The 27,638-nt window shown below is 47.9% G+C and overlaps 3 protein-coding genes and 1 long non-coding RNA gene across 5 annotated transcripts in view; 1 reads left to right on the top strand and 3 right to left on the bottom strand.

Annotated features, from left to right (window-relative positions):
• Window positions 1-1,150, bottom strand: part of AP1M1 (adaptor related protein complex 1 subunit mu 1) — a 30,058-nt gene extending 28,908 nt beyond the window's left edge. The window contains exon 1 of one of the 2 annotated variants that reach the window (XM_082457516.1): window positions 978-1,150. In XM_082457516.1, the coding sequence (XP_082313642.1) occupies window positions 978-1,019 (42 nt within the window). In that variant the 5' untranslated portion in view covers window positions 1,020-1,150. The remainder of the gene's footprint in view (window positions 1-977) is intronic. The other variant, XM_082457517.1, reaches the window with a different exon arrangement.
• Window positions 1,151-3,366: 2,216 nt separating this feature from the next.
• FAM32A (family with sequence similarity 32 member A) lies at window positions 3,367-9,004 on the bottom strand. Its single transcript, XM_082457580.1, has 4 exons — window positions 8,847-9,004; window positions 8,615-8,756; window positions 4,834-4,887; window positions 3,367-4,531 (listed from the first exon to the last, which is right to left on the bottom strand). Exons 1-4 carry the CDS (start codon window positions 8,918-8,920, stop codon window positions 4,463-4,465), a joined length of 339 nt encoding a protein of 112 aa, XP_082313706.1. The 5' UTR covers window positions 8,921-9,004; the 3' UTR covers window positions 3,367-4,462.
• Window positions 4,895-27,540, top strand: CIB3 (calcium and integrin binding family member 3). Its single transcript, XM_082457583.1, has 7 exons — window positions 4,895-8,135; window positions 11,290-20,214; window positions 20,432-20,466; window positions 22,409-22,520; window positions 23,495-23,642; window positions 24,469-24,664; window positions 25,894-27,540. The coding sequence occupies exons 2-7, from the start codon at window positions 20,164-20,166 to the stop codon at window positions 25,913-25,915; spliced, it is 564 nt and encodes a 187-aa protein (XP_082313709.1). The 5' UTR covers window positions 4,895-8,135; window positions 11,290-20,163; the 3' UTR covers window positions 25,916-27,540.
• Window positions 22,588-24,550, bottom strand: LOC309658707. Its single transcript, XR_014262380.1, has 3 exons — window positions 24,334-24,550; window positions 23,917-24,049; window positions 22,588-23,121 (listed from the first exon to the last, which is right to left on the bottom strand). It is a non-coding gene; the product is annotated as an uncharacterized lncRNA (long non-coding RNA).
• Window positions 27,541-27,638: the final 98 nt, after the last annotated feature.

Genomic DNA, 27,638 nt, shown 5'->3' with positions numbered 1-27,638 from the left:
CCTGGGAAAGGCACCCAAGTCCTAGTTATGTCCAATTCCTCCTTCATGTCTCAGCCGGGTTTGTCACTCCCCCTGCGCAGCCCTTCCTGACCCCCAGCAGAGGCTGACTCTCCCTATTATATCATCACTGCTCCACCACTGCAATTTACATTTATTTGTGCTTTTTGAGATCAGTGCCCCTCTCGCCCACCAGATTGTGAGCTCCAGAAGGACAGGGACTGATTCTGATTTTGCCTCCCAAAGGCAGCCCAAGGCTTAGCACCCTGCCTGGCACTTAGTAGGTGCTCCTCAAATATCAGCTGAATGAACAAATGATTCTGGGTTCAATTCCTAGACCTGCCACTTCTCTGTGACCGGTGTGACCTTGGGCAGGTTGCATCGCCTCTCTGCGCCTCAGTTTCTCCCTCTGTTAAATGGCACTCCCACCACCCACTTCACCTGACCGTTGTAACTCAATGTCACAGTGAACGTTAAGAAATCCCTACAGGGACTGGCACAGAAAAACCGCTGAATAAACATAAGCTGCTGCGCTCCCAGAGGGCGGGACTGGCCCGAGGGCACATTGTCCCGGCAACGCCTCACCACCTCTGGTCAAGGGTCGTGCAGCCCCTCGGCGCCAGGCCTGGCTTCCAAGCGGGCTGCGGCCCGCGCTCCCCGTGGCCTTGGGTTCACCGAGACCCCCACGGAGGCCTGGGCCACCAACCCACAGGGGTGGGGATGAGGGTCTTGCAGCCGGTTACCTGGCAACGGCGGCAGCCCACCGCGTTACCTAGCAACGAGGCAGGGCTAAGGAGGACCTAAGACCCTTTCCTGGATACTTAGCAACAGGGTGGAGGCCTCAGGTGAGGCCAAACGGCTTCCTTGCCTAAGACCAGGATGGCTCCCATTGGCCGGTTAACTAGCAACAGGGTGGGTCCCCATGGGGCGAGGCCCCTGCCAGTTGCTTGGCAACGCGGAAGGTGGGGCGCCCTCGGTACCTTGCCCTTCAGGTCCAGCACGTAGACGGCACTGGCGGACATGGCGGCTGCGGAAAGCCTCGGCACTGGCCGAGGGCGGCGGCGACAGCGGGGACTGCCAGGCGGTGAGCCAGGCCGGGCGCGCCCCGCGACAGTTCCTTTCCACTTCCGGTCCAGGGAGCCGCGCGCGGACCGTTATGTCCGGCCGGGGACGAGCTGCCAAGAATGCGCCGGCGCAGGGCGCGTGGTGCGCAGGCGCAGTATGTCCAATGCGCCCTAATTTCCCGCTCCTCCCTCAAGCATCACGGAAGTAAGACGAGAGGGGCGCGGCGGGAGGGGCGCGGCGGGGCGGGGCGGGGCGGGGCGGGGCGGGGCCGGGCCGGCCCGGGCCGACTGAGGCAGGGCACTATAGCTGCCTGACTGGGCGAAGCCCCTGCAGCTGAAAACCCCACTTTGTGGGCCAAGTTAGGTAAGAGATCCTGGTGGTTGAACCCACCTGGGGCCCAGCCGTATGGAACTCATAGCCTGGTGGGAAAGTCGAAAACAAATATAGTCACCAATTGTGATACCCTTTATAGGGAGGGGTAAGGTGTGGTTACTTGGAAAGAAGTTAAACTCTCTGGCAATCGAGCCGTATCAACAGTCAGTTCCTGTCACCTGTCAGTGTCAACGTTTGTCAGTGGACAAGTGTGCCAGTTTATTGCCTGAAATGATCTCCTGAAAGCCACACCCCACTGAACCTAGGCAAAAAGCAGGTGATTTATTTCTGTAGTTAGTGGTCACTGTGGGTAATGCAAACTGTGACCCCCAATTAATCTAATTGAATTATGTTTTATTTGCTTTTATGAATACTCAGCCTTTGGAGAAATGCCTGCATTCTGTCCCAATGAACCATCACAGTGCCCTGGGCCCAGTCCTGCCGTATCAGAACCATTTACCCAGGCTGCTTGCCTCTCTCTTATCTTTTATCTTCTCTACTACCTCCACTTAGGGTTTTCAAAGATAGTTTTTGCAACTCTGTGGTTGTATATCCTCTACTTGGGGTAGAGATGTAAGTGCAAGAAAATCCAGAGAAGAAAACTGGAATCTTTAAAGGTTATCGAGTGAATCCTGGGCTGGAAGAATTCTTCCACAAAGCAGCCAACTGAGGCTTTTTGACACCAACTCTCTCTTAAGAAATCCTACCGTGCCTAGCCTCATACCTTGCCCAATTTATTGCAGTGTTTTAGAAAAACATGTCTTTTTTCTAACTACAAAACTGTACATCTCACTGAAGAAAAACTGAGGAAATGCCAAAAAGCATAAGGCAGAAAGAAAAGCCACCCAGGAGAGGCAACCCTTTCCATTATGGAGGATTTCTTTTCAGGCTTGCTGTGGGCATTTTAGATGTTTAATACAGTATCGGGGGGCTAGGAGGACAAAAGTCTTTTGAGGAAACAAAGACTTCCAAGTGCCAAGAGTACTGTCACAGTAAACACTGTTTACACATAAATTACTTGTAACCTCCTTTTCTCCACATGTGGAGGCAGGAATTTGAATCATATCTGAATTTCATTCTTGGCAATTAATGTATAAGTCAGATTTGACCTCTGTGACATCTCAGAAAAGACCATACTGATTGTGCTAGACCAGAGTTTTTCAAACTTTGCTGCATGCTGGGGTCACCTGGGGAGCTCTGAAAAATCTCACGACAGAACCCCACCCCAGGCAGCATCAGTGGTTCTTAATGCTCCCCAGGAGAGCCTAACATACAGATTTTGAGAACCACTGTGGTAGACTGTAAGTGATGGCCCTCAATAAACCACATCTTCTGGTGTTCGTGCCCTGTGTAATTCCCTCCCAGAGTGGGTTTGGCAATGACTTGTGTTGGCGATGGAACAGGTTATGTAAAGGGAGATTCTGGAGGACGTTCTGGCCCCAGGTAAGTCAATGTAACTTACACATGAACTAAACTACACCTCATGGAGCAGAACCATCCAGCTGGGCATGGTCAACACACAGAATCGTGAGAGAGAAATTCCACTGTTTTCAGTCACTCAGTTTTGGAGTGATCTGATGGGCAGGGAGAATTGGAATAGCTGTCTTCCCCACTACTGAAGCAGGCTTTTCACAGCGCCACTGCATCATGCTCACAGACCCCAACTGCTGACTCATGAATGGCAAAGGCCTGAAAGTGCCTTTCTACCAGTCAGTGGGGGAATCCACCGCAAGGAGCCATGCTAGCGAGAGAGTATGTCACCTCCTTTAGGTGGGTTGCAAACCCCAGGTGGAAACACGTCATCTAAATTTTCTCCAAATTGAGGGAGAATAGTTGTTTTGTGGTACGCACATTCTTTGTGTGTGATAATCCTAAAGGCAGTGTTTCTAGTGGTAGTCAAACAGCCTGTAATTATGATACTCAGACTCATAGTTAATAACTTTTTTTTGTTTTATTCTGCATTTCACATATGACAGTCCCAAACCCAACACATGGTTTTGTTTTCTGCCTTTCTTATTCTCTCAGCATCTATGTCAACACATTTTTTCCCAACAGCATATGCAATCTGATCCTTATCTGGTGGGTATACAGAGGCCCTCAAAGATCCTGGCTCTCCAGCACGGGAACCTGAGTCCTTCCTTTCGACTACACCCACGTCTGTCTGTGCTGGGGGTCTGCCTCGGTCCCATCACCCTCGAGGTGTCCTTAGGCCAGTAACGCCAAACATGTTATGTGCCAACTCTGAATAAATACGGGGGGCTGCTTGGAGCCCAGGGTTGAAGGTAAGGTGGCAGGCCGTGTCTGGGTTCCATTACAAAGAATGCTGTGCTTGACAGGCAATGCCTGCCATGGCAACACCCACAAGACATGTCTGGAATGGGGATATTGGGAGAAGAGGCTACATGCTGGCCACAGGTTTAGAAAGGGACAAGGGGTACGTTCCATCCTTGCCTTAGGTGGTTGTTCTGTTTCCCAGGTTGTGTTGTCTCACTGGCCAGGAGGCTGAGGGGGCAGTCTGAAGACCGTGAAGCTGCAGGTGGCTTCCCCAAGCCCTAGATGGGAGAGCATAAGCCCCAAGCTAGAGGGAGCTTGGAAGGGCAGCCTGTGCAGGGCCCTACAGGGGTCTATGTGCTGCAGGCCATGCTGGCATTAGCTCCTTGTCCTCTGGAGTCGGTTTCATCCAGGCAAAGCCAGCTGGCTGGCTGTCAAAGAGTCAGATACAACTCGGGGGTAAAACCACTCTTCCATGGCACTTACACAGAAATAACCTTAATCTCTGGATACACTTTCCAAACTAAAAATGTTTCTCTTCTATGTGCTACTGAGAAATCAAAATAGAGTAAAAGGACGGTCTTATTTTAATCAAGTTCCAGAATGAGGACATACAGCTTTGAAAAGCACTGTCTCAGCAGATAATGCAAGGATGAGTGTAAAAGAATGTTTCTAGAAAATACCAAAGGCACCAAATATAACCCCAACTTTGCCTTCTGCTTCTCCTTGATGCCACTCCATACCCCAGGAGGGGAGGCTACTTTGTCCAGCTGACTTTGGGAATGTCATAGTGCTCCGTGAGTGTGTCCAGGTGTCTGTTGAAGTCCTGGGAAAGCCGAGGAGAAAGCCCATGTCAACACAGACCCAAGCAAGGCACTAGGGATACGCAGCACTGCCCACTCCCACTTCTCCACATCCTGTCTCTCCTCAGTGAGCCCCTTCCTCTCAAAGCCACCCTGCCAGGCATTATAGATGCCTGACCCCTGGCCTTGCCCTTCTATGACCCTGGGGAGGTTGGGTAAAGCCCCTCCCCGCCAACACTCCAGTGGCTTCTCTACCAGGCTCCTAGCCTGTGGGCCCAGCCTGGTCCCTGCACGGCTCAGTCTCGCCCACCAGCACGTGACTTACCTCTACCCTCTGCTTGTGGGTTTTGGACGCTTTCTTCAGGATCCTTTCCATTTGCTGAAGAGAGGAGAGAAATGGAGGTGAGTCACATGCCTGATGCAGCCCAGGCCAGCACGCGATGGAAGATGAGAGCCCCCAGCCAGCCTGGCTCTCACACTTAGAATGGCTGGAGGTCTCAGGGTGAACACCTCGCCCCTCCCTCAACTCCACTCAGGTGGGTCCAGCAGGGATGCCTGACCATAACACACCCCAGTGGGAACTCACGTCAGCTGCCCTTTGGTCTGAGTGGCGGGAAACGTCCTAGCACTGACTTAAGGAGACTCCGCTGGGAGCTGTACATGTGCTTCCTGCATCCTTGGGCAACTGACTGCATTCCCAGTTTGCAGAAAAAGAAAGCCTCAGAAGGGGTCTGAGGAAGGATGATAAATGAGGAAGGTAAAGAGGCTGACACAGAGTAGGTGCTTGAGTGACAGTACACACAGCCAAGAGGGTTACGAGATCCAGATCGCCTTGACAAGTATGATTCTGGAACGTGCATCCTGTACCACCACGACCTACCCGGCTCCTCATGCTTAACACCAATTGTAGCTGGTATGAGTTAAGAGCATGGGATGCAGAGCCAGACAGAGCTGGGGCCGCACCTGGCTCTACACTTACTAGCTGGGTGACTGTGGCCGACTCACTTTGGTGCCCCCCACCCCCATGAACTGAGCTGCCTGGTACTGGTGCCCTGGTGCAGTCCTCTGTCGCACTGACTCTGGGTTGGTCCTGTGACATGGTTTACTTAACAGAATGCAGTGCCAGTGCTGGGCTGAAGCTGTAAGGAGACCTAGCAGGTTTTGCCTTGTGTTCTTGGAAGCTAGCCACCATTCGGGAAGTCTGATGACCTTGCTGCAAAGAAAGGACCTGGAGAATGAGATGACATGTGGGGAGGGAGGCCATGGAAGGAGCAATGAGGCACCAGACATGTGATGGTGAAGCCATCTTGGATTTTCAGCCCAGATGGGCCTCTAGCCCCAGCTGCCATCTGATTGCACCAGGTTCCAAGGGAGGCCAGCAGAAGAACCACCCAGCTAAGCCCAGGCAACCCACAAAAGCATGAGATACACTGTAGACTGCCCCCTGGCTGCTCCTCCCTCTCCCTCCTCTTCTCCTTTGCTGCCTCTTCATCTCCCTCCGTGTCCAGTCAGCTCCCACCTGGCTGACGCTCCCTCTCCCTCTGAAGTATCTGCCTTGTCCATCCCTGCCCCTTCCTGCTGCTGTGAGCCCACGTGAGGCCCGTGTCTGCTCACAAGAGGCCACACTGACTTGACCAGCTGTCACCAGTGCCAGGCACTTTGGGGGGCTCTGCCCTCCCTCTTCTCACTCCACGCACCAAGTTCAGAGGGTGTCATGGGTGCTGTTGCAAACCCCACTTCACAGACAAGAGAAAATGAGGACCAGAGTGCACAGTGGGTGATGAGGCTGGAAATGCCAAGCTCTGATCCTTTCCACCAGGCTGGAGCCTTCCTTCCAGGAGCTGTCCAGCCTATAAAGCCCTCTGTGCTCAATCCAACACTCTTCCACAAGGGAATCTGCATTTCCCAACTGTACCTCGCTTTGTCCACACCTGCTCGCTTCTCTCTCATCCACCTCATGCACCTCCCTCTCTTCCCCTCTCTTTCTCTCTCTCTCTTCCTGCCCCCCTCCCTTCCTCTGCTGGGTCAGACAAAACCCTCAGGAGTATTTCTGGTATTCATTGCCAACAACGAAAACTTCACCTTGACCTGCTACCCTCCACCTAGAGGCCCATTTCTCCATTCCCTTTGACAGCAAATCTCCCAAGACTTATTTCTAATCCTTGTCTCCATCTCTGCCTTTCCCTGCCCCCACTTGGATCCACTCTAATCAGCCTTTCCTCCTTCTCATACCAAACGCCAACTAAGGGCTCTGAGTGCTCACCCGCCTAGACCTCCTGCCAGCGTATGACACAGCTGATCACGTCTTCCTTCTTGAAACACTTTCTCCACTTGGCTCCTAAGGACACACTCTCTCCTGGTATCCCTCCGTCCTGTGCTCCTTTGCAATTTCTTTTCTGCCACCCTCTGATCACCAGGGGTCAGATCCTAGACCTCCTCTGTCACTATCCTTCCTCCAAGGATCTCATGCAGTCCCCAGAGCAATTCCCAAATGTTTATCTGGGCCCAGAGCTTTCCTCTAAACTGCAGATTCAGGTATCGAACTGTCCATGAGAACTCTCCGCTTGGGTTTCTAACAGGCACCTCAAATTTAACTTCTAAAATGAAGATCTTGATCCCCCCACTTTAGAAACCTGCTTTACTTACAGTCCTTCCTATTTCAGTAAAACAGCAACTTCATTCACCCAGCTTCTCCCATCAAAAATCTTGGTCATCCTTGATTCCCCTTTCCCAGCCCACACCCAACCCATCAGCTAATCTGGCTGTTCTTCCTTCAAAACCTATCCCAAACCCGATACCTTCCATCACCTCCACTATTACTGCCCTGCTCTGAGGGGCCATTATTAGTCACTCTGATGGTTGCATGAGCCTCTCCCCCTCTGCACCTCAACTCCAGCAGTAAAATCCCCGTCCTGCCTCTGACGATAACCTTAAGGAACGGGCTTAAGTGCATTCACTTGTTAAGTCCTCACCACCTATGAGGTTGGAACTTGAGTCCCACTTTACAGATGAAGCAATTAAGGTGTGGGAGGTGAGCCAACTTGTCTAGACACCACCAACAGTGGTAGAGACAGAATGGGACGCAGGTCTGTCGTGTCAAAGTCGGTGAGTCTCTCTCTCTCTCTCTCTCCTTTTTCTCTTCTATGACTCAATTAGGCCTGGGAGTAATGAGTTAACTTTTTCCTGATGTTACTGGACCAAATCACCAAGACCACCGTTAGCGTTTCTCAGCCTGGGCACTATTGACGTACGTTTCGGGCCAGATCAATCCTTGCTCTGGGGAACACTGTCTCAAGCACTTCAGAATGTTGAGCTGCATCTCTGCCCAGCCCCGCCCCACCCAAGTGGTAACAAACAAAAATGTCTCTAAACATTGCCAAATGTCTCCTTGGGGCTGGAGGTGGGGGACAAAATGGCCCCCAGTTGAGAACCACTGGCCTAGACTGATTATTCCCGCCAAACACAATGCGCTGAACGTATCTATCCTACGCTGACCTCTCCTATCCTCCGCCACCCAAATTTATTAAGTATTTAATATTAAGAGAAATCATTTTTCAGAGCCTGAAAATACAACGTATTTGAAGTTGCCGAAGTCGTCATGGGAACACTTCGTGGTGACCTACAGCAGTGAGTATGCCCATTTAATGTCAACAGCTAACATCCACTGAGCACTGACTTTATGCCATGACTGAGTGCCATTTGCCCGCGTTACCTCATCCAAAGTTCCCATCCCTCGTAGGAGAAAGCATGATCCTGACCCCTACATATGTGGAAACTGAGGCATCAAGAGGTGAGTCACTGACCCAGTGTTACGGGGCAAACGAGCGACAGCGCTGGAATCCAAAGCCGGGTCTCTAGCTCTCCCCTCTGCGGTCCTAGCCGGCCAGAAAACCTTCTTGTTCTCGGAGCTCCCCCACCGTGGCCTCTTCCTCTCTTACTCACGCAGCCTCTTCTCCCCGGAATTAAGGTCCTCACTGACCGCTTGCCCTCCCCGGAGCGTTCTGGGGTAGATCCCGGTTACGGGTCTCCGGGTCCTGCCTCTGAATCCACCCCAGGAGACCCAGGCCAGCGATGCGGGACATCCCTAGGCTTCCCACCCGCCTTACCCGCTTTTCCTGCATCTTCTCGAAGGCCGCCTGGGCCGGTGTCCGTTTGTCCAGGCCGCGCCGCTTCTCCTCCTCGTTCTTTTTGCTTGTTCCCATCGCTTCCAGCAGTTTCGCCTTGTCTTTGTCCTTCTTTTTCTTCTTCCTGGGAGGGGAGACGGGGTAACGGCGGGTCAGAGGGCAACACTCCGGGGTCTCAGGAAGAGGCTCAAAGGGACAACCTCTCGGGACTCACCGCTTAGTCACTCCGAGCTCTGCCACGCCTTTCAGCTTCAGGGGCGCCTTCTGGACCTGCTCGTAGGCCTCCATGGCGCCCGGCTGACGTCCGGAACGTAAAAAGGCCACACTTCCCTATTTTCACCTGAACGCCCGCCTTCCTTCGTTTTGATTGGCCGATCTAGGCTGTGCGCATGCGTAATTGCATCTGGACGTGGGCCACACTTCCGGGTTCAGGGCCGGACTTGGAGAGTCAAGCGCGTCCCCAGCTTCTGCATCCTGTTTCCTGCCACGCTTCCGGTTTTGGCGCCCACTTCCAATTTCCCCCGCCTTGGGCACCTAGACCTGGGAAACCTTTTTGACAAAGCACCGGTTTCCTAAAACCCAACGTTCTATTGAGTGTTTTGCGCGTATTTGAGTGCTCTGTTCTCCTTTATTGCGATATTTTGAGGGTTCAATAGATAACCTAATTTTGTAAGCCTAATAAGTACTCGTTAGTTTTTCAGCTTTTGGTAAATGACGGTAGTATGTGAAATATATGTTCGTGGTATTTAAAATAAAAATCGATTTCATTGACGTACAATTTATAAACAGTAAAATGCACCCATTTAAATTGTAGCCTTCCACGAGTGTAGTCACATTTATACACCTATGTAATCGCCTTCAGAATCAAGATAAAGAACATTCCTTCTCCCCCAAATTCTTTTGTTCCTCTTTACAGTTAATTCTCCCATCCCTTTCCCCAGGCAACTCCAAATTTATTTTCTCTCACTATAGGTCATAATGGTCTTTTTTTAAAGTTTCATATAGGTGGAATCATAAAACATGTGTTCCCTTGAGTTAGAGTACTTGCACTGGGCATAGTGTGTTTGAGATTCTTCCTGTTGCTGGGTATAACAGTACTGCATTTTTATTGGTAAGTGTTATTCCATTGTAACTGAGTAGGACCCTTCCTGGAACACACCCTCCCCCACCCACTCACCCACCATGTCTTCTGCCTGCCTCTCGTTTGTAGAAGAGATTTAGCCTCCTAGGCTGTCCCCAAGTTCCAAAGTGTAAATTTAATCAGAGAAGTGAGACAAGGCAGAAAGAAAGGAAGACAAAGTAATAATAGTTTAGCCATTAAACAAAGTCAAGGGGACTTGCCTGGTGGTCCAGTGGCTAAGACTCTGCGCTCCCAATGCAGGGAGCCTGGATTCGATCCCTGGTTAGGGAACTAGATCCTGCATGCATGCCGCAACTAAGAGTCCGCATGCCGCTACTAAGACCCAGCGTAGCCAAAATAAATAAATGAATACTTAAAAAACAAAAACAAAGTCAAAGACATTTAGTTCCTCCTCAAGGGCTACAGATAATATTCTGAGTCATACCCTTTGAGGGTTTCCCCACCAGGTAGAAGAAGTTAACTGTATGCTGACCACAAGCACATAGATCCCAGACCTGTTGGAACCAGAAGATTGATGATGTTGACTCCCAATTGCCTCATGACCAACCAATCAGAAGAAAGTCCATGAGCTGATCACATACCCCACAATACCCCTTCCTCACACTGTCACTAAAAATCTTTCCCTGAAAGCCTTCAGGGAGTTCAGGCCTTTTAAGCACTAGCTACCTGGACTCCTTGCTTGGCACCCTGCAATAAACGCTGCACTTTCCTTCACCACAATCCAGTGTCAGTAGATTGGCTTTACTGCACACAAGCAAGCGGACCCAAGTTTGGTTCGGTAACACCATTATATATAAATGTATTCAACTTGCTTATCCACTCACCTGTGGATAGATATCTGGGTTGTTTCCAGTTTGTGGCTATAATGAATAGAGCTTCTGTGAACATAGTATATATCTTTGTATGGACATATTTCTCATTTCTCTTGGGCTCACTCCAGATGCCTTTGCTTCTTGAGGTAGAATTGTAGCCAGATTTGGTTTTCCTCAGAATAAAATGTTGATTCTCAGCCACTCTGGCTTTGAGGCTGTGATAAGAGAAAATAGTTGCAGAAGGTGTACCAAAAAACCTGATCTAATAGTGTCATAACACTTGGGACTCCAGTGAGTTGGGCTTTTAATTCCCTGATATCACAAGTAATTTGTTTGTTGAATAAGCAGAACTATTGTCATAACCAAAACACAGTTCTATCTTTGTTTCCTTCCATTCTTTTAAACATTATATTTTTCAATGTGGATCATCTTACTCTGCCTTGGATGAAAATGCTGTCAGCCCCATGGCTCTCCTCTCATTTTTTCATGTGACATAGAGAAAACTCACTTTATGTAGTAAATAAGCCTCAATTCAATAAATGGAAAGTCCAGAACTTGATTTAGAGATAATAGTCTCTTCTCTCCCACAGCTGGAACCTACACACTGCTAAAAAACAAACAAGACAACAGACCTCAAATGGAGTCACTTATACTAAGTGCCACATCACCAAACTGCGACTTAACTACATTTTTGGCTCTTCCAGAAATGGAATCTCAAACTAGTCAATCAGGAATTGCCTGGTCAGCACTAGTTAGGTCATCTGCCTGATAGACTCCTACCATCCCCTAAAGAAAAGTAACCTTGCAATAACCAACCAGGTAAATAGCACAAAACATAAAATTTACCATTGTAACCACTTTAAATTGTACAACTCATCAACATTAAATACATTCACAATGCTGTGTATCTATTTTTTTTCAGATTACAAAAGATATACAAACATTAATTGTGGAATACACAATAGAAAAAAATACAGAGAAACCCAAAGAAGACAGTAGAAATCGTTCCCATCCAGAAAAAAAATATCTGTTAGTGTTTTGATTTCTTTATTTCAGTCTATTATTATTTATAATTTTAAAAAATAAAAATGGGATCTTATTCTATACTTGCTTTGTCACTGACCCTTGCCCCATCAGAATACTGTGACTGCTTTTATGTATTGAGTTAAAAATTTTATCATTGGGTTTTTAACACTGAGAGAAACAGGGAAGAAGCCCAAAATCTCCCATAATCCTTTGCTGACTTTAAGATATATGTATAAATCCACATGTTCCGCATAAGAAAACCACACAGTAAAAAAAAAGGTTAAAAGAAAGAAAGAAAAAGGAAAACAAAAAAGTAGAAGTTTCCCTTCCCACCTCCTTCCAAAGCGATTAACAAGTTCATTTTGATTCTTTGCAGCACAAAATGTGTATATGCCAACATATATATATACATACATACATACACACACACACGTATATTTATCTTTGTGATGTTCTTTTATTTCTGCCTTCAGCTTTTCACTTATCAAAATGTCTTGAAGCTCTTTACAAGACAGCAGGTACACTTCCACCCCACCTTCCTCAAAGCTGGATGTCCTGTGGCTGAGTGAAGCCCTCCCCAACCAATGACCATCTAGGTGCCCACAAATCTTATCTGACTTTTGCAAGTGGCCTGAATCTGTAGCAGTGGAATTGCGGAGTCCAAGAGTATGTGCATTTGTGCATTTAAATTTGGACTGCTGTTGCCCAAATTGTGCCAGGGACCGTTTTTGGAGGGCATTATGGGGGTGGAGGAGAGAGAAGAAGAGAGAAGCAAGCGCCCCCAAATCTAGAGGGGGTCGACAAAGGAGGGCACGATGCCTGCCTTTTCCCATTCTACCTGCAGGGGGCAGCAAACGACTGCCCAATTCTCCAGCCATAGGCTCAACCTTTGGCGAACCGGAATTGATGAGATCGCCAAGAAACGAGTGGATGTAAGTATATATATATATAACAGATTCACTTTGTTGTACTCCTGAAACTAACATAACATTGTAAATCAACTGTACCCCAATACACATTTTAAAAAAAGAAAAAGAACGGGCTTCCCTGTGCCTGTGAATGGGGGCGACCAAGTGGCGCCAGCCTACTTGTGGGGCTGTCCACGACAGAATCAACTCCGCAGGGAGGGACAGGACAGATTCAGGTGTGGAAATCTGTCCTCCCCAAGCCAACCCAGCAGCCTTGGAGCTCCTTTTTGGCACTTCCAAGGCTGTGTGCCCTGGAGCAAGTGGCCTGACGTCTCTGAGCTTCTCTTTCCTCTTTTATAAAATGGGAGTGATGATGATGATAAAAACAACAGCTAATACTTTATATGGACTCATATGGAGATCATCTAAGTTACTCTCACAGCCACCCTATTATGTAAACCATCCTGATTTTATAGGTCGGGAAACTGAGGCACAGACATAATCCAATGCACACTGAGGAGTGTTTGATCCTTGCTTTTGTTAACCACTATGAGGCCATCCACTCAAATTAGATGCATCACTATTTTTTTTCTTTTTATTTTATTTTATTATTATTATTTTTTAAAACATCTTTATTGAAGTATAATTGCCTTACAATGGTGTGTTAGCTTCTGCTTTATAACAAAGTGAATCAGTTATACACATACAATATGTTCCCATATCTCTTCCCTCTTGCATCTCCCTCCCTCCCACCCTCCCCATCCCACCCCTCTAGGTGGTCACAAAGCACCGAGCTGATCTCCCTGTGCTATGTGGCTGCTTCCCACTAGCTATCTATTTTACATTTGGTAGTGTATATATGTCCATGACACTCTCTTACCCTGTCACATCTCACCCCACCCCCTCCGCATATCCTCAAGTCCATTCTCTAGTAGGTCTGTGTCTATTCCCGTCTTGCCACTAGGTTCTTCATGGCCTTTTTTTTTTTTTTTTTCCTTAGATTCTGTATATATGTGTTAGCATACTGTATTTGTTTTTCTCTTTCTGACTTACTTCACTCTGTATGACAGACTCTAACTCCATCCACCTCATTACAAATACCTCCGCATCACTATTTTATAAACCTTAAGAAAGTGTTTTTCAACCTTTTTTCCCCCCTTATTACCCCCTAAAGAGACCATTTTAATTTAATTTAATGAGAGAAGTTAAATGCTGATGAATAAGATTTTGCCAGGGAGGGTTAAGCTTTGGAGGGCCACAAACCACTGAAATATCTAAGATTTTTTTGTCACCTCCTCCCCCTAAACCAATTTCACCCCCTTGGGGGCAGTATTACCCCCATTGATAATTTGTGTTCTACGAGGGAAAATGTGACAAGTGAACTATGACACAATGCTTTCGATCCCTTAGAAATTTTATTTTATATCCTTTTAAAGAGTCTTGAGATTTTCATTATATGCTACTGCTGTGTATACATACAAAGAAAACCAGTAAATCAGTTAAGGCTTCCTAAATGTCTTCATATTCAGAGTATACTCTTCAAAATCACTTTCCAACGCTAGGTTGTCAATGCCTGTGCTTTATCACATGACATCTCCCTCTGTGCCATCAAGGACTCCTGTAAGGAGCATTTCTTTAAGACAGTCTGCACTGTTTCCAAAGAATAGGGTATGGAAAGGGAAAAAACATAGGGTATGGTGGGAAAACATGGGACATATCGCCTTCCAAGTGATCAAAGCCAACGTTGTTGTTGACATGGTATAGCTCCTGGTATGATGTGATGATGAAACTGAGCAGGACCCTGCAGGGCCTTCCTGGGAACACACCCCATGTCCTCCACCTCTTGTTTGTAGACAAGCTTTAGCCTCCTACGCCTTTCCCAAGTTCCAAAGAGCAAACTTAATCAGAGAAGTGAGAAGATGCAGAAACAAAAGAAAATAGTCAAGTGAGACAAAATTATAATAGTTTAGCCATTAAACTAAGTAAGGGACCTTTGGTTCCTCCTCAAGGTCTACAGATAATATTGTGAGCCATATCCTTGAGTTGTTTTGCAGATACTAAAACCCCTACCAGATGGAAGACATTAACTGCATGCTGACCACCAGCACATAGACCCCAGACCGGTTGGAACCAGAAGGTTGATGATTGAGATTCCCCAAATACCGCCCTGCTACCTCACCACCAACCAATCTAAAGGACATACACGAGCTGATCCCATACCCTATGACCCTCTCCCTCACCTTGCCTTTAAAAACACTTCCCTGAAAGCCATCAGGGAGTTCAGGTCTTTTGAGCATGAGCTGCCCATTCTTCTTGTTTGGCCCTGCATTGGGCACCTTGCAAAAAACACTGAACTTTCCTTCACCAAGACCTGGTGTCAGTAGATTGGGTTTGCTGCATACAGGCAAGCAGACCCAAGTTTGGTTCAATTACAATGAAGAAGGGCAAATGAGGTGTTTCCTGTTTTGGGCTATTATGAATAAAATAGCCACTATAGGTTTTTGTGTGAATATAAGTTTTCATTTCTCTGGGGGTTGCCCATGAGTGCAAGTGCTGGATCGTATGGTAGTTGCATGTATTTTATTTTATTTTATTGTGGTAAGAACACTTAACTTGAGATCTACCCTCTTAACAAAGTGTATACTACATTATTGTTGGCTAGAGATACAATGTTGTCCAGCAGATCTCTGGAGCTTATTCATCTTGCATGATTGAAACATTATGCCTATTGATTAGTACGTCTCATTTCCTCCTCCCCCAAGTCCCTGCCAACCATTTCTACTCTCTGCTTCCAAGAATTTATTTTAGATATCTCATATAAGTGGAATCATGCAGTGTTTGTCTTTCTGTGACCGGTTTATTTCACTTAGCAAACATCCTCAAAGTTCAACCATGTTGTCACATATTGCAGAATTTCCTTCTTTTTACAGGTTGAATAATATTGCATTGTTTATATATATACCACATCTTTATCCATTCATTCACTGATGGACTTTTAGGCTGTTTCCACATTGTGGGTATTGTGAACAGTGCTACAATGGACATAAGAATGCTAACATCTCTTCAAGGTCCTGATTTACATTCTTTTAGATGTATACCCAGAAGTGGGATTGCTGGATCATATGGTAGTTCTATTTTTAATTTTTGAGGAACCTCCATACTGTTTTCCACAGAGGCTGCACCATTTTGCATTCCCACCCACAGTGTGCAAGTGTTCCAATTTCTCCACATCCTTGCCAACACTTGTTTTTTGTGTTTTTGTTTTGTTTTGTTTTGTTTTCGTTTTTTGATAGTAGCCATCCTGACAGATGTGAAGTGATATCTCATTGTGGTTTTGATTTGCATTTCCCTGATGATTAGTGACATGCAGTATTGTTATTATGATTCTGAGTTCTATAGCCTATATTATTATTGTTTTTTGTTTTTGGCTGTGTTGGGTCTTCTTTGCTGCACGTGGGCTTTCTCTAGTTGTGGAGAGCGGGGGCTACTTTTCTTGTGGTGCGCGGGTTTCTCATGGCAATGGCTTCTCTTGTTGTGGAGCACGGGTTCTAGGCACACAGTCTTCAGTAGTTGCAGCACACAGGCTCAGTAGTTGTGGCTCGCAGACTCTAGAGCGCAGGCTCAGTAGTTGTGGCACACAGGCTTTGTTGCTCTGTGGCATGTGGGATCTTCCCAGGCCAGGGATCAAACCCATGTCCCCTGAATTGGCAGGCGGATTCTTAACCACTGTGCCACCAGGGAAGTCCTATAGTCTATATTATAAGGGGATTTAAAAAGACCTCCTTGTTCCCCATTGCCTCATGGTTGAAGTCCAGGATATACTATAAGGTATTGTTGCATATAGTTTATCATAATAAAGCTGAAATTGATCTATGCCAAGATAAAATTTATTTATTTATACCATGAAAAATGATTTCTTGGAAATGCAAAAAAGAAAAAAATTCCATCATTGGAGCTGTTGTATCAGAGAAGCAACCTCTAATGACAGACATGAGCAGAAGCTTAATTAACAGCTATTAATTAACTTAATCATAGTGCTTGCTGAGCCCCTACATACAGCACTGGCTGGCTTGCTCTCTCTCAACTGTGTGATGCTAGCTCCAGCCTCAGGGCCTTTGCACTTGCTGTTCCCACTGCCAAGGACTCTCTTCCCACTTAGCTTACTTCCCACTCACTTCCTTCTAGTCACTACTCATATGTCACCGCAACAGAGGTGCCTTCCCTTCCTAATCTACATAGCCCACCCTCATCTCTCTCTATCTCTGCCCTGTTTTATTTTTCTTCTTAGAACTTAGCCCTCCTGACTAATTATGTGTTTATTTGGTTGCTTGCTCACTGGAATGTGAGATCCATGAGATCAGGAACTCATTTTTTTCACGAATGTATTACCAGGACCTAGGACAGTGCCTGGCACACAGTACATGTTCAATCATTAATTGAACATTAATTAATTGGGGAGGGAGTTACATAACCAAATCACAAAGTGTTTGATGGAGTCAGGCATAGGAATTTGGACTTCAATCCTGAGGCAATGGGGAGCAAGGAGGTCTTTAAAAATTAGTTTTGTTATTGTCTTCATTTAAAAAATGTATTGACAAGCAATAAAATTCACCCTTTTTGTGTACAGTACTATGAGTTCTCACAAATGAATACAGCAATGTCACCAACACTACAATCAAGATATAGAACAGTTCCATCACCCCCCAAATTCCCTTGTTCCGCTTCCCGCCCCCCAGCCCCTGGCAACCATTAACATATTTTCTGTTCCTATAGTCTTGTCTTTTTGAGAATGTCACATAAGTGGAATCGTCTAGTAGATGTCTTCTTGACTCACTTGAAAGAAGTGAGGCTTCTTTCACTAAGTGTAATGCATTTGAGATTCATTCACATCGTGCTTATCAATAGTTCATTCTTTTTTATGGCTAAGTAGTATTCTATTGTATGGACAAACCACAGTTTGTTTATCCATTCCCCAGGTGAAGGACATTTGTGCTGTTTCCAGTTTTTGAAGGTTATGAATAAGGCTGCTATAAAAATTTATGTACAAAAAATTTTTTTAAAGCTGAAATATAATTCACATACCATAAAAGTCACCCTTTAAAGTGCACAATTCAGTCACATTGAGTACGTTCACAATGTTGTGTAACCTTCACCACTATTCAGTTCCAGAACATTTTCATCACCTCAAAAAGAAACCCCATACCCATTAGAAGTCACTCCCCATTCCCACTCCCTCAGCCTCTGGCAACCATGTATCTATTTTCTGTCTCTGTGGATTTGCCTGTTCTGGACATTTCATATAAATGGGATCATACAACATGTGACCTTTTGTGTCTGGCTTCTTTCACTCAGTATAATGGTTTTGAGGTTCATCCACGTCATAGCATGAATCAGTGCATCATTCCTTGTTATGACTGGATAATATTCCGTTGTATGGATAGACCGCAATTTCTTTATCCATTCACCCATTGATGGCCATTTGGGTTGTTTCTACTTTTCTTTCACGTACAAGTTTTTATGTGGACATATATTTTCAATTCTCTTCACCTAGGAGTAAAAATTCCTGGGTCATATGGTAGCTATAAGTTTAACTTTTTAAAGAACTGCCAGACTGTTTCCCAAAGCGGTTGCATCATTTTACATTCCCACCAGCAGTGTATGATGTTTCCAATATCTCCACATCCTGGCTAACACTGTTATTGTCTGTCTTTTTTAGTATAGCCATCCTAGTGGGTGTGAAGTGGTATCTCACTGTAGTTTTGAGTTCCATTTACCTAATTACTAGTGATGTCGAGCATCTTTTCACGTACTTACTGGATATTTGTATATCTTTTTTGGAGAGATGTCTATTCAAATCCTTTACCCATTTTGTTTTGTTTTAATAGACTTTGATTTTAGAGAAGTTTTAGGTTCACAGCAAAATTGAGAAGAAGATATTCAGAGTTTTCCCTTACATCTCCTGCCCCACTAATGCACAGCCTCCCCAGATATCAACATCCCCCACCAGAGTGGCACATTTGTCACAGGTGGTGAACCTACATTGACCCATCATCAGCCAGAGTCCATAGTTTAATTAGAACTTGCTCTTCATGTTGTACATTCTATGGGTTTGGACAAATGTGTAACGATGCAGAGCCATCGTTATAGTATCATACAGAGTAGTTTCACTGCCCTAAAAATCCTCTGTGTTTCACCTATTCATCCCTCCCTCCCCCCAACATTTGCCCATTTTTTTCTGGGGTTATTTGTCTTTTTGTTGTAAACTTCTAATAGTTCTTTATATAGCTTGGACACTAGTCCCTTACCAGTTATATGATTTGCAAATGTTGTCTCTGTTTCGTGGGCACATACAGGTTTTTGTGTGCACATAGGTTTTCATTTCCCCTGGACAAATACCCAGGAGTGGGATTGCTGAGTCACGTGTAAGTGTATGTTTAACTTTATAAAACACTGCCAACCCATTTTCCATAGTGGCTGTACCATTTTGCATCACACCCGCAATGTATAAGAGTTCCAGTTGCTCCACATCTTTGTCAACACTTGGTATTGTCAGGTTTTTTTCCCCCAAAAAATCATCTTCAGGGGGGTCTTTAAAGCTTGATCATAGTCATATTTTACAAGATGGCTTCACACTCTGGGGCAAAGTATGGAAGTTGAGGCAGGGGCCAGAGGAGTCTTGTGGGAGGAACTGCAATGGTCCAGGCCAGGGAGAGTGGGGATGAGGGAAGGGGAAGACTCAAGAGTGATTCAGGGGGCCTGGGGTGTGGGGCTGGAACCGGCTGAGCAGGAGAGGAAAGTGGAAGGAGGCCAGATCCAGAGTGAGAAGGGCAGGGAGTGTCAGGCTGGGAACTTTCAACTCCCAGATTTTCTGCCCAAGAGGATTCTGAGTCTTAATAAGGTTGGGAGCTGCTACATTGTATTTACCCCTTGAGGATGCATGGGGCACATTAACATATTAAAGCCTCGGACAAGTCCTGCAATAAAGAACTCTGGCGTTATTTAACCCAAACGTAGACACTGGATTGCTTTCCTCAAGCCATAAAACATCATCCTCACCGTCACCTCCAATGCAGACCTCATCTAGATTGTTTACCATTATGTGCCTAGAACTTGCTTGTATCCAGTGGTCAAATACTTTTTGGGGGGTTGTATTAATGATCTCATTAGATCTTCAGAACAACTCTATGAGGTAGGTCCTAATATAATTTCCATCTTACAAACAAGGCTCAGAGAGGCCAGATGACTTGCCGAAGGCCACGCAACTAGTGGGTAAAGAGCTGGCATTTGACCTGGGGTGTGCTGGCAGCCTCTCCACCACCCTGCCCATCTCTCAAAGGTGCCCCATACCCCCGGTCTCACCTGGTGGTGGCAGGTGTGCTCTACCCACTGAGGGCTACCCTGTGACCTCCCAAAGCCCTTCTCCCTGCTCTGGTGGCCGTGGACATACTCGGGCTGTTGCCCAGAGAGCTCGGCTGTAACTTGAGTCTCACTCAGGCTGGGGGTGATGAGGAGGGTGGGCAGGTGACAACCAGGGCAGGGAGATTTGCCCAGACACTGGTACACAGCAGCCTGCCGACCGGTGTGGCCCCGAGGAGTCTGGGGGCTTTGGGAGCTTGTTCCAGAGTCCTGGCAGTGGTCTTCACCATGGGCAACAAGCAAACAGTCTTTACTCATGAGCAGCTGGAAGCATATCAGGTAGGGGTGATGGGCCGGGCCCTCGGTGGGTTTGGCAGCCTTGGTTTCCTGGCCCAAGAAATGGGGACAGCATCCCTTCGTCCTGGGTGTGCAGTCAGCAAGCGTTCTGGGGAGGTTCTGTGTGTGGCTTCGGGCAGCGATGGGCGTGGGCTTGTGGGAGAGGAAGGAGGCCTCCCCCCAGGCAGGGTCTGGGTCAAGCCAACATCTCTCTCCGCAGGACTGCACCTTCTTCACGAGGAAGGAAATCATGAGGTCAGTCGAGGGAGGAGGGAGGAAGAGCTGGAAACTTTCTATACGTTGCTTGATTTGCAACTTGACCACACTCAATGCTTCATAAGGGTTAAAGCACTAATGGGGGGATTGCGTGCATGGTCGGTGGATGCATGCAGAGACGGGAAGGCTGAGAAGTCACATCTGGTCCTGTTGTCATGTCTCTAGGCTGACAAGCTTGGGCTTTCTCCCAACGGTGGCGGGGAGCCATAGAGAGTGTGTGAGCATGGGAGATGCAGATCAGCACGTTAGAAAGATCCCCCTGAGGCCAGTGTGAAGAGGCTGGGAGGCCAGGGGCAGAGTCTAGAGCCAGTTCTGGGCTGTGGGGTTGACATCAATGTTAGAGAGTGAGAAGGTGGCCCCAGGCTGCTGCAGGTCCCTGGTGTGAGCGCGACAGGCATAGGTGGGTATTCTACATCATCACTCATCCCATGGAGCTGTTATCCAGAGGCCCCAACCCATGAACTTGGAGCTGTGAAACCGAAGCTGGCTGGGGTTTGGCTGCAGAGTGATCGGGGCCAAGGCCCCAACTGTGTGGGCACAGGACATCCATTATCGATGGACACACCTTTCACCAGTGAGCCCCTTGTCTGGGTGAGGACAGCTTGCAAGGTCACCCTGGTCATCACGACTGGATTACTGATGGGGAAACTGAGGCTCAGACAGGGCAGGTTGACCCCAGGCCCCTGGGTAGATGCGTAGAGCCCCAAGGAGCTCGAGACTAACATTTTGTCTGCCTCAAGCTTCTCGCTTGTCAGACAGACCTACTGAGGGGAAAGGGGTTCGAGGGGAAGAGGGACTTACTCAAGGCCATACAGAAGCCCAAACCCAAGCCCAGGCTATTCTCTGAAGGAAGCCAGGACTGAAGTTCCAGATACCTCCTCCTCAAGTTCCTAGCCATCATGTGACCGAGGGGCTCCTGTCCCCCTCAGAGACAGTCCCTAGCAACTTGGGGACCTCTGACTCATCAAGGATGGTCTCTACAAGGCTACTGCTCAGCATGCTTCAATGATGGTATGGTGTCACCAGGTGAGGGCATTAGGGTGGAGAGCTGGCTCTACCATCTAGGTAGTGTGTACAGCATTTGGTGTTTTGCAAAATGTCTTTCATTTACCCTTTTGAAAAACCTGAATATTAGATTTTTGTGTTTGCTCTGCCCCATTGAGAGAACCCTGCCCCCCATTATGAAGGCAGAGAAGGAAAGTGTGAGGATGTGGGCCTTTAGAGAACTTGCCAACGATATGATAATGTCCAGAGATACATAGATTGGCTCAGATTCTCTGAACGTTAAGTGTGAATGCTATTTCTCTCCTAGCATGGAGCAATGCTGTTTAATTTTTTGTTCATTCATCTGCTTACTTCTTATTGCCTTTCTCTCTGAGGAGACCCAAGGGCAGTGACAGTGTCTGTTTTGTTCACCATCCGTCTCTGTGCCTGGCACATAGTAGGTACTCCGTAAATACTTGTTGAATGAATGAATGAATGAATGAATGAAAATTTATCACAGTGCCTGGCACACTGTAGGCATTCAATAAATACTTGTTGAAAGAGGGAATGAATGAATGACCTTGCCTTAAACACTCTCCCTTTGTCAACCCCATCTGCTTGGTAAGCTCCTACTCATGCTTCAAAGCCCAGCATCAATGCCCCCTTCTCCAGGAAGAATTTCCTCCTCCCTGGCTTGCTTCCCGCACTCTAGTTTTCCCTAGCTCTGGAGTCCTCTCTTTACCTTGGCCTTGTCCCCAGGGTGATAGAGGCACCTGTGTCTGGCTTTGTGTGTGTGAGGCTTGGGCCCAGGGCTAATGGCTCTTGGGGACTCAGCATCTTTCAGTGTAGAGTAAGCAGCTGCAAGAGTGAGAGAGTAGGGACAAGGCCACACACACTCATCTCCCAGACCTTCTCGTTGTTTCTGTCCCCACACCAGGCTCTTCTATCGCTACCAGGACCTTGCCCCCCAGCTTGTCCCTCTCGACTATACCAGCTACCCTCATGTGAAGGTTCCCTACGAGCTCATTGGCAACATGCCTGAGCTGAAGGTATGCCTGGGCCATGGGGCAGGCAGGGAAAAAATAGTAGGGATGTCCCTTGCTGCATTCCTATGAGGTGAGTACTGTGATTATTTCCATTTTACATATGAAGAAACTGAATTTCAGAGAGGTTAAGACACTTGTTCATAATCACACAGCTAGGATATGACATAGACAGGATTTAAACCCTGGGTTGTTGGGAAGATGAGATGAGATAACGCAGGTAAAGGGCTCTGTACAGGGCTTGTGACATGGCAAGTACTCAGGGAACATTAGTTTTTCTTTTCATAGTAGGAGCTATTAAATGTGGGTTCTTCTCAGCTGGATGTTTGACCCATAGTTTGTGACTCTGGAGGGGACTTGTGGGGTGAGGGACTGTGAATAGAGATTATTTTATCACAGGGGACAGAATGGGTTGGATCACATGAACAAAAAATGCAGGGCGAGGCCTAGCATCACATACAGCTGGAACCAGGGTCTCTGAGGATATGCTTGGGAATCTCCCTCCATCTTTCAGCTTCTCCCAGGAAGAGGCTTCAGTCTCAGGCAGCCTGTTCTCTTGAGGTAGTGAAGGGAAACACCAGCTGCCTCAGATTTCCTCCCATAAGCTCTGCAACAAGCAGAAATAAGGTTCCTCCACCCCAACTTTTCAGCAACTCTCCCAGGGCAGCCTCTGATTGGCAAGTTTGAGTCATATGCTCATCCCAGAGGCAATCGTGGTTGCCAGGTGAATGGAAATCCCTGACTGGCCTCACCCGGGTCATGTGACTGCCTCTGAAGCTGGAAATGGGGTTAACGACACCCAGACTATTGGGGTGGAGATTGGAGTTGCCTGAAGTCCTCTCCCGGGATCATGGGAGGAAGAGAGTCTTGGTGAGGGGTACTTGGAGGTTCCCAGGAAGGTGGATGTTGAGAGTGAAACCATGCGGAGCCCTCCCCCCAAGGTCCTGGTCAGGGATTGGCTCCCTGCTTCCTGTCTCTAGGACAACCCTTTCCGTCAGAGGATCGCCCAGGTCTTCTCCGAGGATGGGGATGGCCACATGACCTTGGACAACTTCTTGGACATGTTTTCTGTGATGAGTGAAATGGCTCCCCGCGACCTCAAAGCCTACTACGCTTTTAAAATTTATGGTGTGTGCAGGGCCCCGGGGTGGGGAAGCGGGAATGAGACCGGGTCGGGCCAGGGGCTGCCCTGCCATCACAAATGTCTCCCCAAGGGCTCTGAGGCCCTGCGTGGCCCTGTCCTTCACCTCACCCTGGTACCTCCCCACCCCATCCGTTTACTGACTCCATTCCAGCCACAATGGCCTGGCTCTTTCCCCAACACACCAAACTCTTTCTGCCTCTAGGTCTTTGCCTCTGTTGTGCCCTTGTCTAGAATACCTTTCCCCTGGCTCCTTCTTACCTTGAAATTTTGGTGAAAAGTAACCCCTGCCCCCAAGTTACTCTCCATGCCACAGCCTATTTCTCTCCTTGCATGGAGCAATGCTGCTTAATTTCTTGTTCATTCATCTGTTCACTCCTTACTGACTTTCTCTCTGAGGAGACACAAGGGCAGTGACAGTGTCTTTTTGGTTCACCATCTGTCTCTGTGCCTGGCACATAGTAGGTACTCAGTAAATACTTGCTGAATGAATGAATGAATGAAAATTTATCACAGTGCCTGGCACACAGTAGGCACTCAATAAATACTTGTTGAAAGAGGGAATGAATAACAATTATCACACGCCTGACACATAGTAGGTGCTCAATAAATACTTGAGTGAATGAATGACCTCCCAGGAGTTCCAGGCCCAATTCCAAAGCAGGATCCAGCTATTACCCTAGGGTCTTGGGTTCCCTCCAGTGGCTCAGTTTCCTCCTCTGTAAGACAGGGACAAGATGTGCCCGTGACTGGCCCAGCCTGCCTGCCCCTGTGTCCCCTCACCACCACATCCCCACCTGTTCTAAAGTGCAGACTTTAACAACGACGACTACATCTGCGTGTGGGACCTGGAGCAGACGGTGACCCAGCTAACGCGGGGAGAGCTGAGCGCTGAGGAGGTGAGCCTGGTGTGTGCGAAGGTGCTGGATGAGGCCGATGGGGACCACGACGGGCGACTGTCCCTGGAAGACTTCCAGAACATGATCCTGCGGGCGCCGGACTTCCTCAGGTGACATTACTCTCCACCCTGCACAATCCGTTCCCATGTATGAGAGAGACTCTTATGGAACGGGTTCATAGACTCCCTTTGTGAAAATCCCCCTGTTCATTCATTTGTGACCTTGGGGAATTTTCCCGACCTCCCTAGCCTCAGTCCCTGTGTCTTTAAAATGGGGATAATTAGAGACCCTGTGAATACTTCCTCTGGGTGGATACAGCTCTTCGGGTGAGTGGAATAGGGTTGGACTTCAGCCCTCAGTTGCTTGAACATTTTGTAGTGAACAGACTGTACAATAGCACTTGGCAGCCCTGGGGAGAATCAGTGCTCCCACTGTAGGGCGGATAGCATGGGTTAAATGAGTTAATACAGGGGGTGGCCCACCGCCTGTTTTTGTACCTCCCGTGAGCTAAGAATGGTTTTTACATTTTTAAATGGTTGGGGGAGAAAATAAAAGAATAATCATACTCCATGACACATGAAAGCCCTATGAAATTCAAATTTCCGTGTCCATTGCTAGTTTTATTGGCACACAGCCATGCCTGTTTGTGTACATAGTGTCTACGGCTACTTTTGAGCTACGTGGTGGCGCTGAGTCATTGTGAAAAGTTGAAAATATCAACTATTTGGCCCTTTGCAGAGAAAAGTTGAGTGACCTCTGAGCTAGTATATGGAAAGAATTTAGAGCAGTGCCTGGAATACAGTAGGTGCTCAATAACTGTGCTTTATGGTTGCTGTTGTGGCTGTTATCATTGGTGATATCCTTTCATGACCAGAGGGCCTCCTTCCTCTACCCTGGATAAGCAAGGCTGGTCTCCTGCCACAGAGACATGAATAATGACACCAGGATGAATCCCTTGCTACTAACTGAGCACCTACTGTATGCCCCGCGCTGTACATTTGCCTCTTTTTAGCCCTTATTACAGCACAGTGAAGGAGGGACAGCTATTATCCCCATTTTACAGGGGAGTAAACTGAGGCCCAGAGAGGAGTAGCCACGCACTTAGAGTCTGGGGCAGAGCCAGGATGTAAACTCTGATCCAAAGTGATGTGCTCTCAACCCCTGTGGGGGTCAGGAGGGCCACGGCCTGGGGTTTATTGAGGGGGTCCATCTCCCCCCCCCCCACCCTGCACCGTAGCTCCTTGCATGCCTCGGGGACTCCCAGTGGGAGTGATGGGGAGAAGGACGAAGGAAGGGTACCCTCTGCCTGCTGACAGACTCCTTTTCTCTTTGCACCCAGCACCTTCCACATCCGCATCTGAGGGTACCACGGAGGAGGAGCCGGGCCAGAGGAAGGCAGGGCGACCCCTCATCTCACTGTAGGATCTGGTCTCCCTGGGCTCCGGGAATAAACACACGTCACTGAGTCACAGCTGCTCCGAAAACATGTTTCCCAACTTAAGCCTGGCAGACGAGAGGGAGGCGGCCAAGGATCTAACCTCTGTCCTCACCATGTGATCCTGGGTGTGGCTGCACCCTCTCTGGGCCACAATCTTCCCATTTGTACAAGGAAAGGGGTGACTTCTGGATGTCTCTTCACTGAGAGGGCTGGAAGTGCCTCACTGCGGGTCTCCGTGGGCAGAGGCGAGGTGTGGAGATCAGGCCTGTGCTGTCCCAGCTCAGGGCCTCCCAAGGCCCAACCCTACCCTCGACTGCTCAAGTCGCCTTTTTCCCCCTCAATCCCTGAACTCCTCAAGGGAACTAAAGCTTCACCTCCGCATTGATTCATTAGAACCGCCAGAGGAGGCCTCTGGAGAGGGTGTGGTGGCAGGAATGTCATTCACTGAGGCTGGCACAGTGCTTTACAGTTCATGAGACACCTGCCCTTCTTTCCTCACATTGGCTGCCTGTGACATCCCAGCAGGGTTGACTGAGGAGAACTCACACTTCATTCAGAGGCAACGGGGTGACTTGCCCAAGGCCACCCCTGAAGTCATCTGCAGAGGTGGACTTGAACCCAGGCCCACTTCACTCCAGATCCCAGACCTCTACATCTTGCAGATTTGGGAAGCCCCATACCCAACCCCCCTATGGTCAGCCTGGGGGCCCATTCCATGTCCCCAGTCAATCCAAGGAGTGGTCATTCCTGCAACAGAGACCAGACCCCCAGGGACCCTCCCAGACACCTCCACTGTGTATCATTTCTAAGGTGCCCACTCCCACCCTAACCCCCATTTATTAAGCACCTACTGTGCTTTGAATTCTGCTGGTTCATCCTGAGAAAGAGGGACTGCTCTTCTCCCCGTTTTCCAGATGAGGAAACAGGCCCAGAGATGCCTAGTGACTCACCAAAGGTCACACAGCCCCACAACCCAAGATTCCCTCCAGAGCCCATCCCTATCCACAGCCCTAGGCTGCCTCTCCCTTTTTAAAGGAAAGGGCCTCTTATGCTTCTCCTAAAGCTGCCGTTGATGTCAGGAGTGCTTACTGTGTGCCAAGCCCTCCACAAGTTTCATCTCCTCCATTTGCACAAGAACCCTGAGAGGAAGGCATGAACGGCCCTGTTACAGACAAGGATGTACTCTATGAGTTGTGCCTAGGTTACGTGGGGAAAGGGCTCAGACTGACCTGGCTTCGCATCCTGGTGCTGACACCCCAGCCATGTGACCTTGGCCACACCTCTTCTCCTCTCTGAGCCTGGCTCTTCTTTATTTTGTTTAGTTTTAATTTAATTTAATTTAATCGTTTTGGCTGCGTCGCGCAGCTTGTGGGATCTTAGTTCCCCGACGAGGGATCGAACCCAGGCCCTTGACAATGAGAGCACGGAGCCCTAACCACTGGACCGCCAGGGAAATTCCTGTCTCTTCTTTAAAATGTGCAGCATGAGTCTACCTGATGGGCCTGCTCAGAGGCACAAAAGAAATAATGAACATGGAGGGTCTGGTGTGAGGCCAGGCACAGAGTAGGTGCCCTAGACACCACTGCTGTAACATTATTATTATTATTATTATTACTATTACTAATTATTATTAAAATGACCAGGTC

Source organism: Balaenoptera physalus (genome assembly GCF_965194825.1).
Source record: "Balaenoptera physalus genome assembly, chromosome: 3".
In the NCBI taxonomy this organism is placed as follows: Eukaryota; Metazoa; Chordata; class Mammalia; order Artiodactyla; family Balaenopteridae; genus Balaenoptera; species Balaenoptera physalus.
This window is presented reverse-complemented; position numbering and strand designations above follow the sequence as displayed.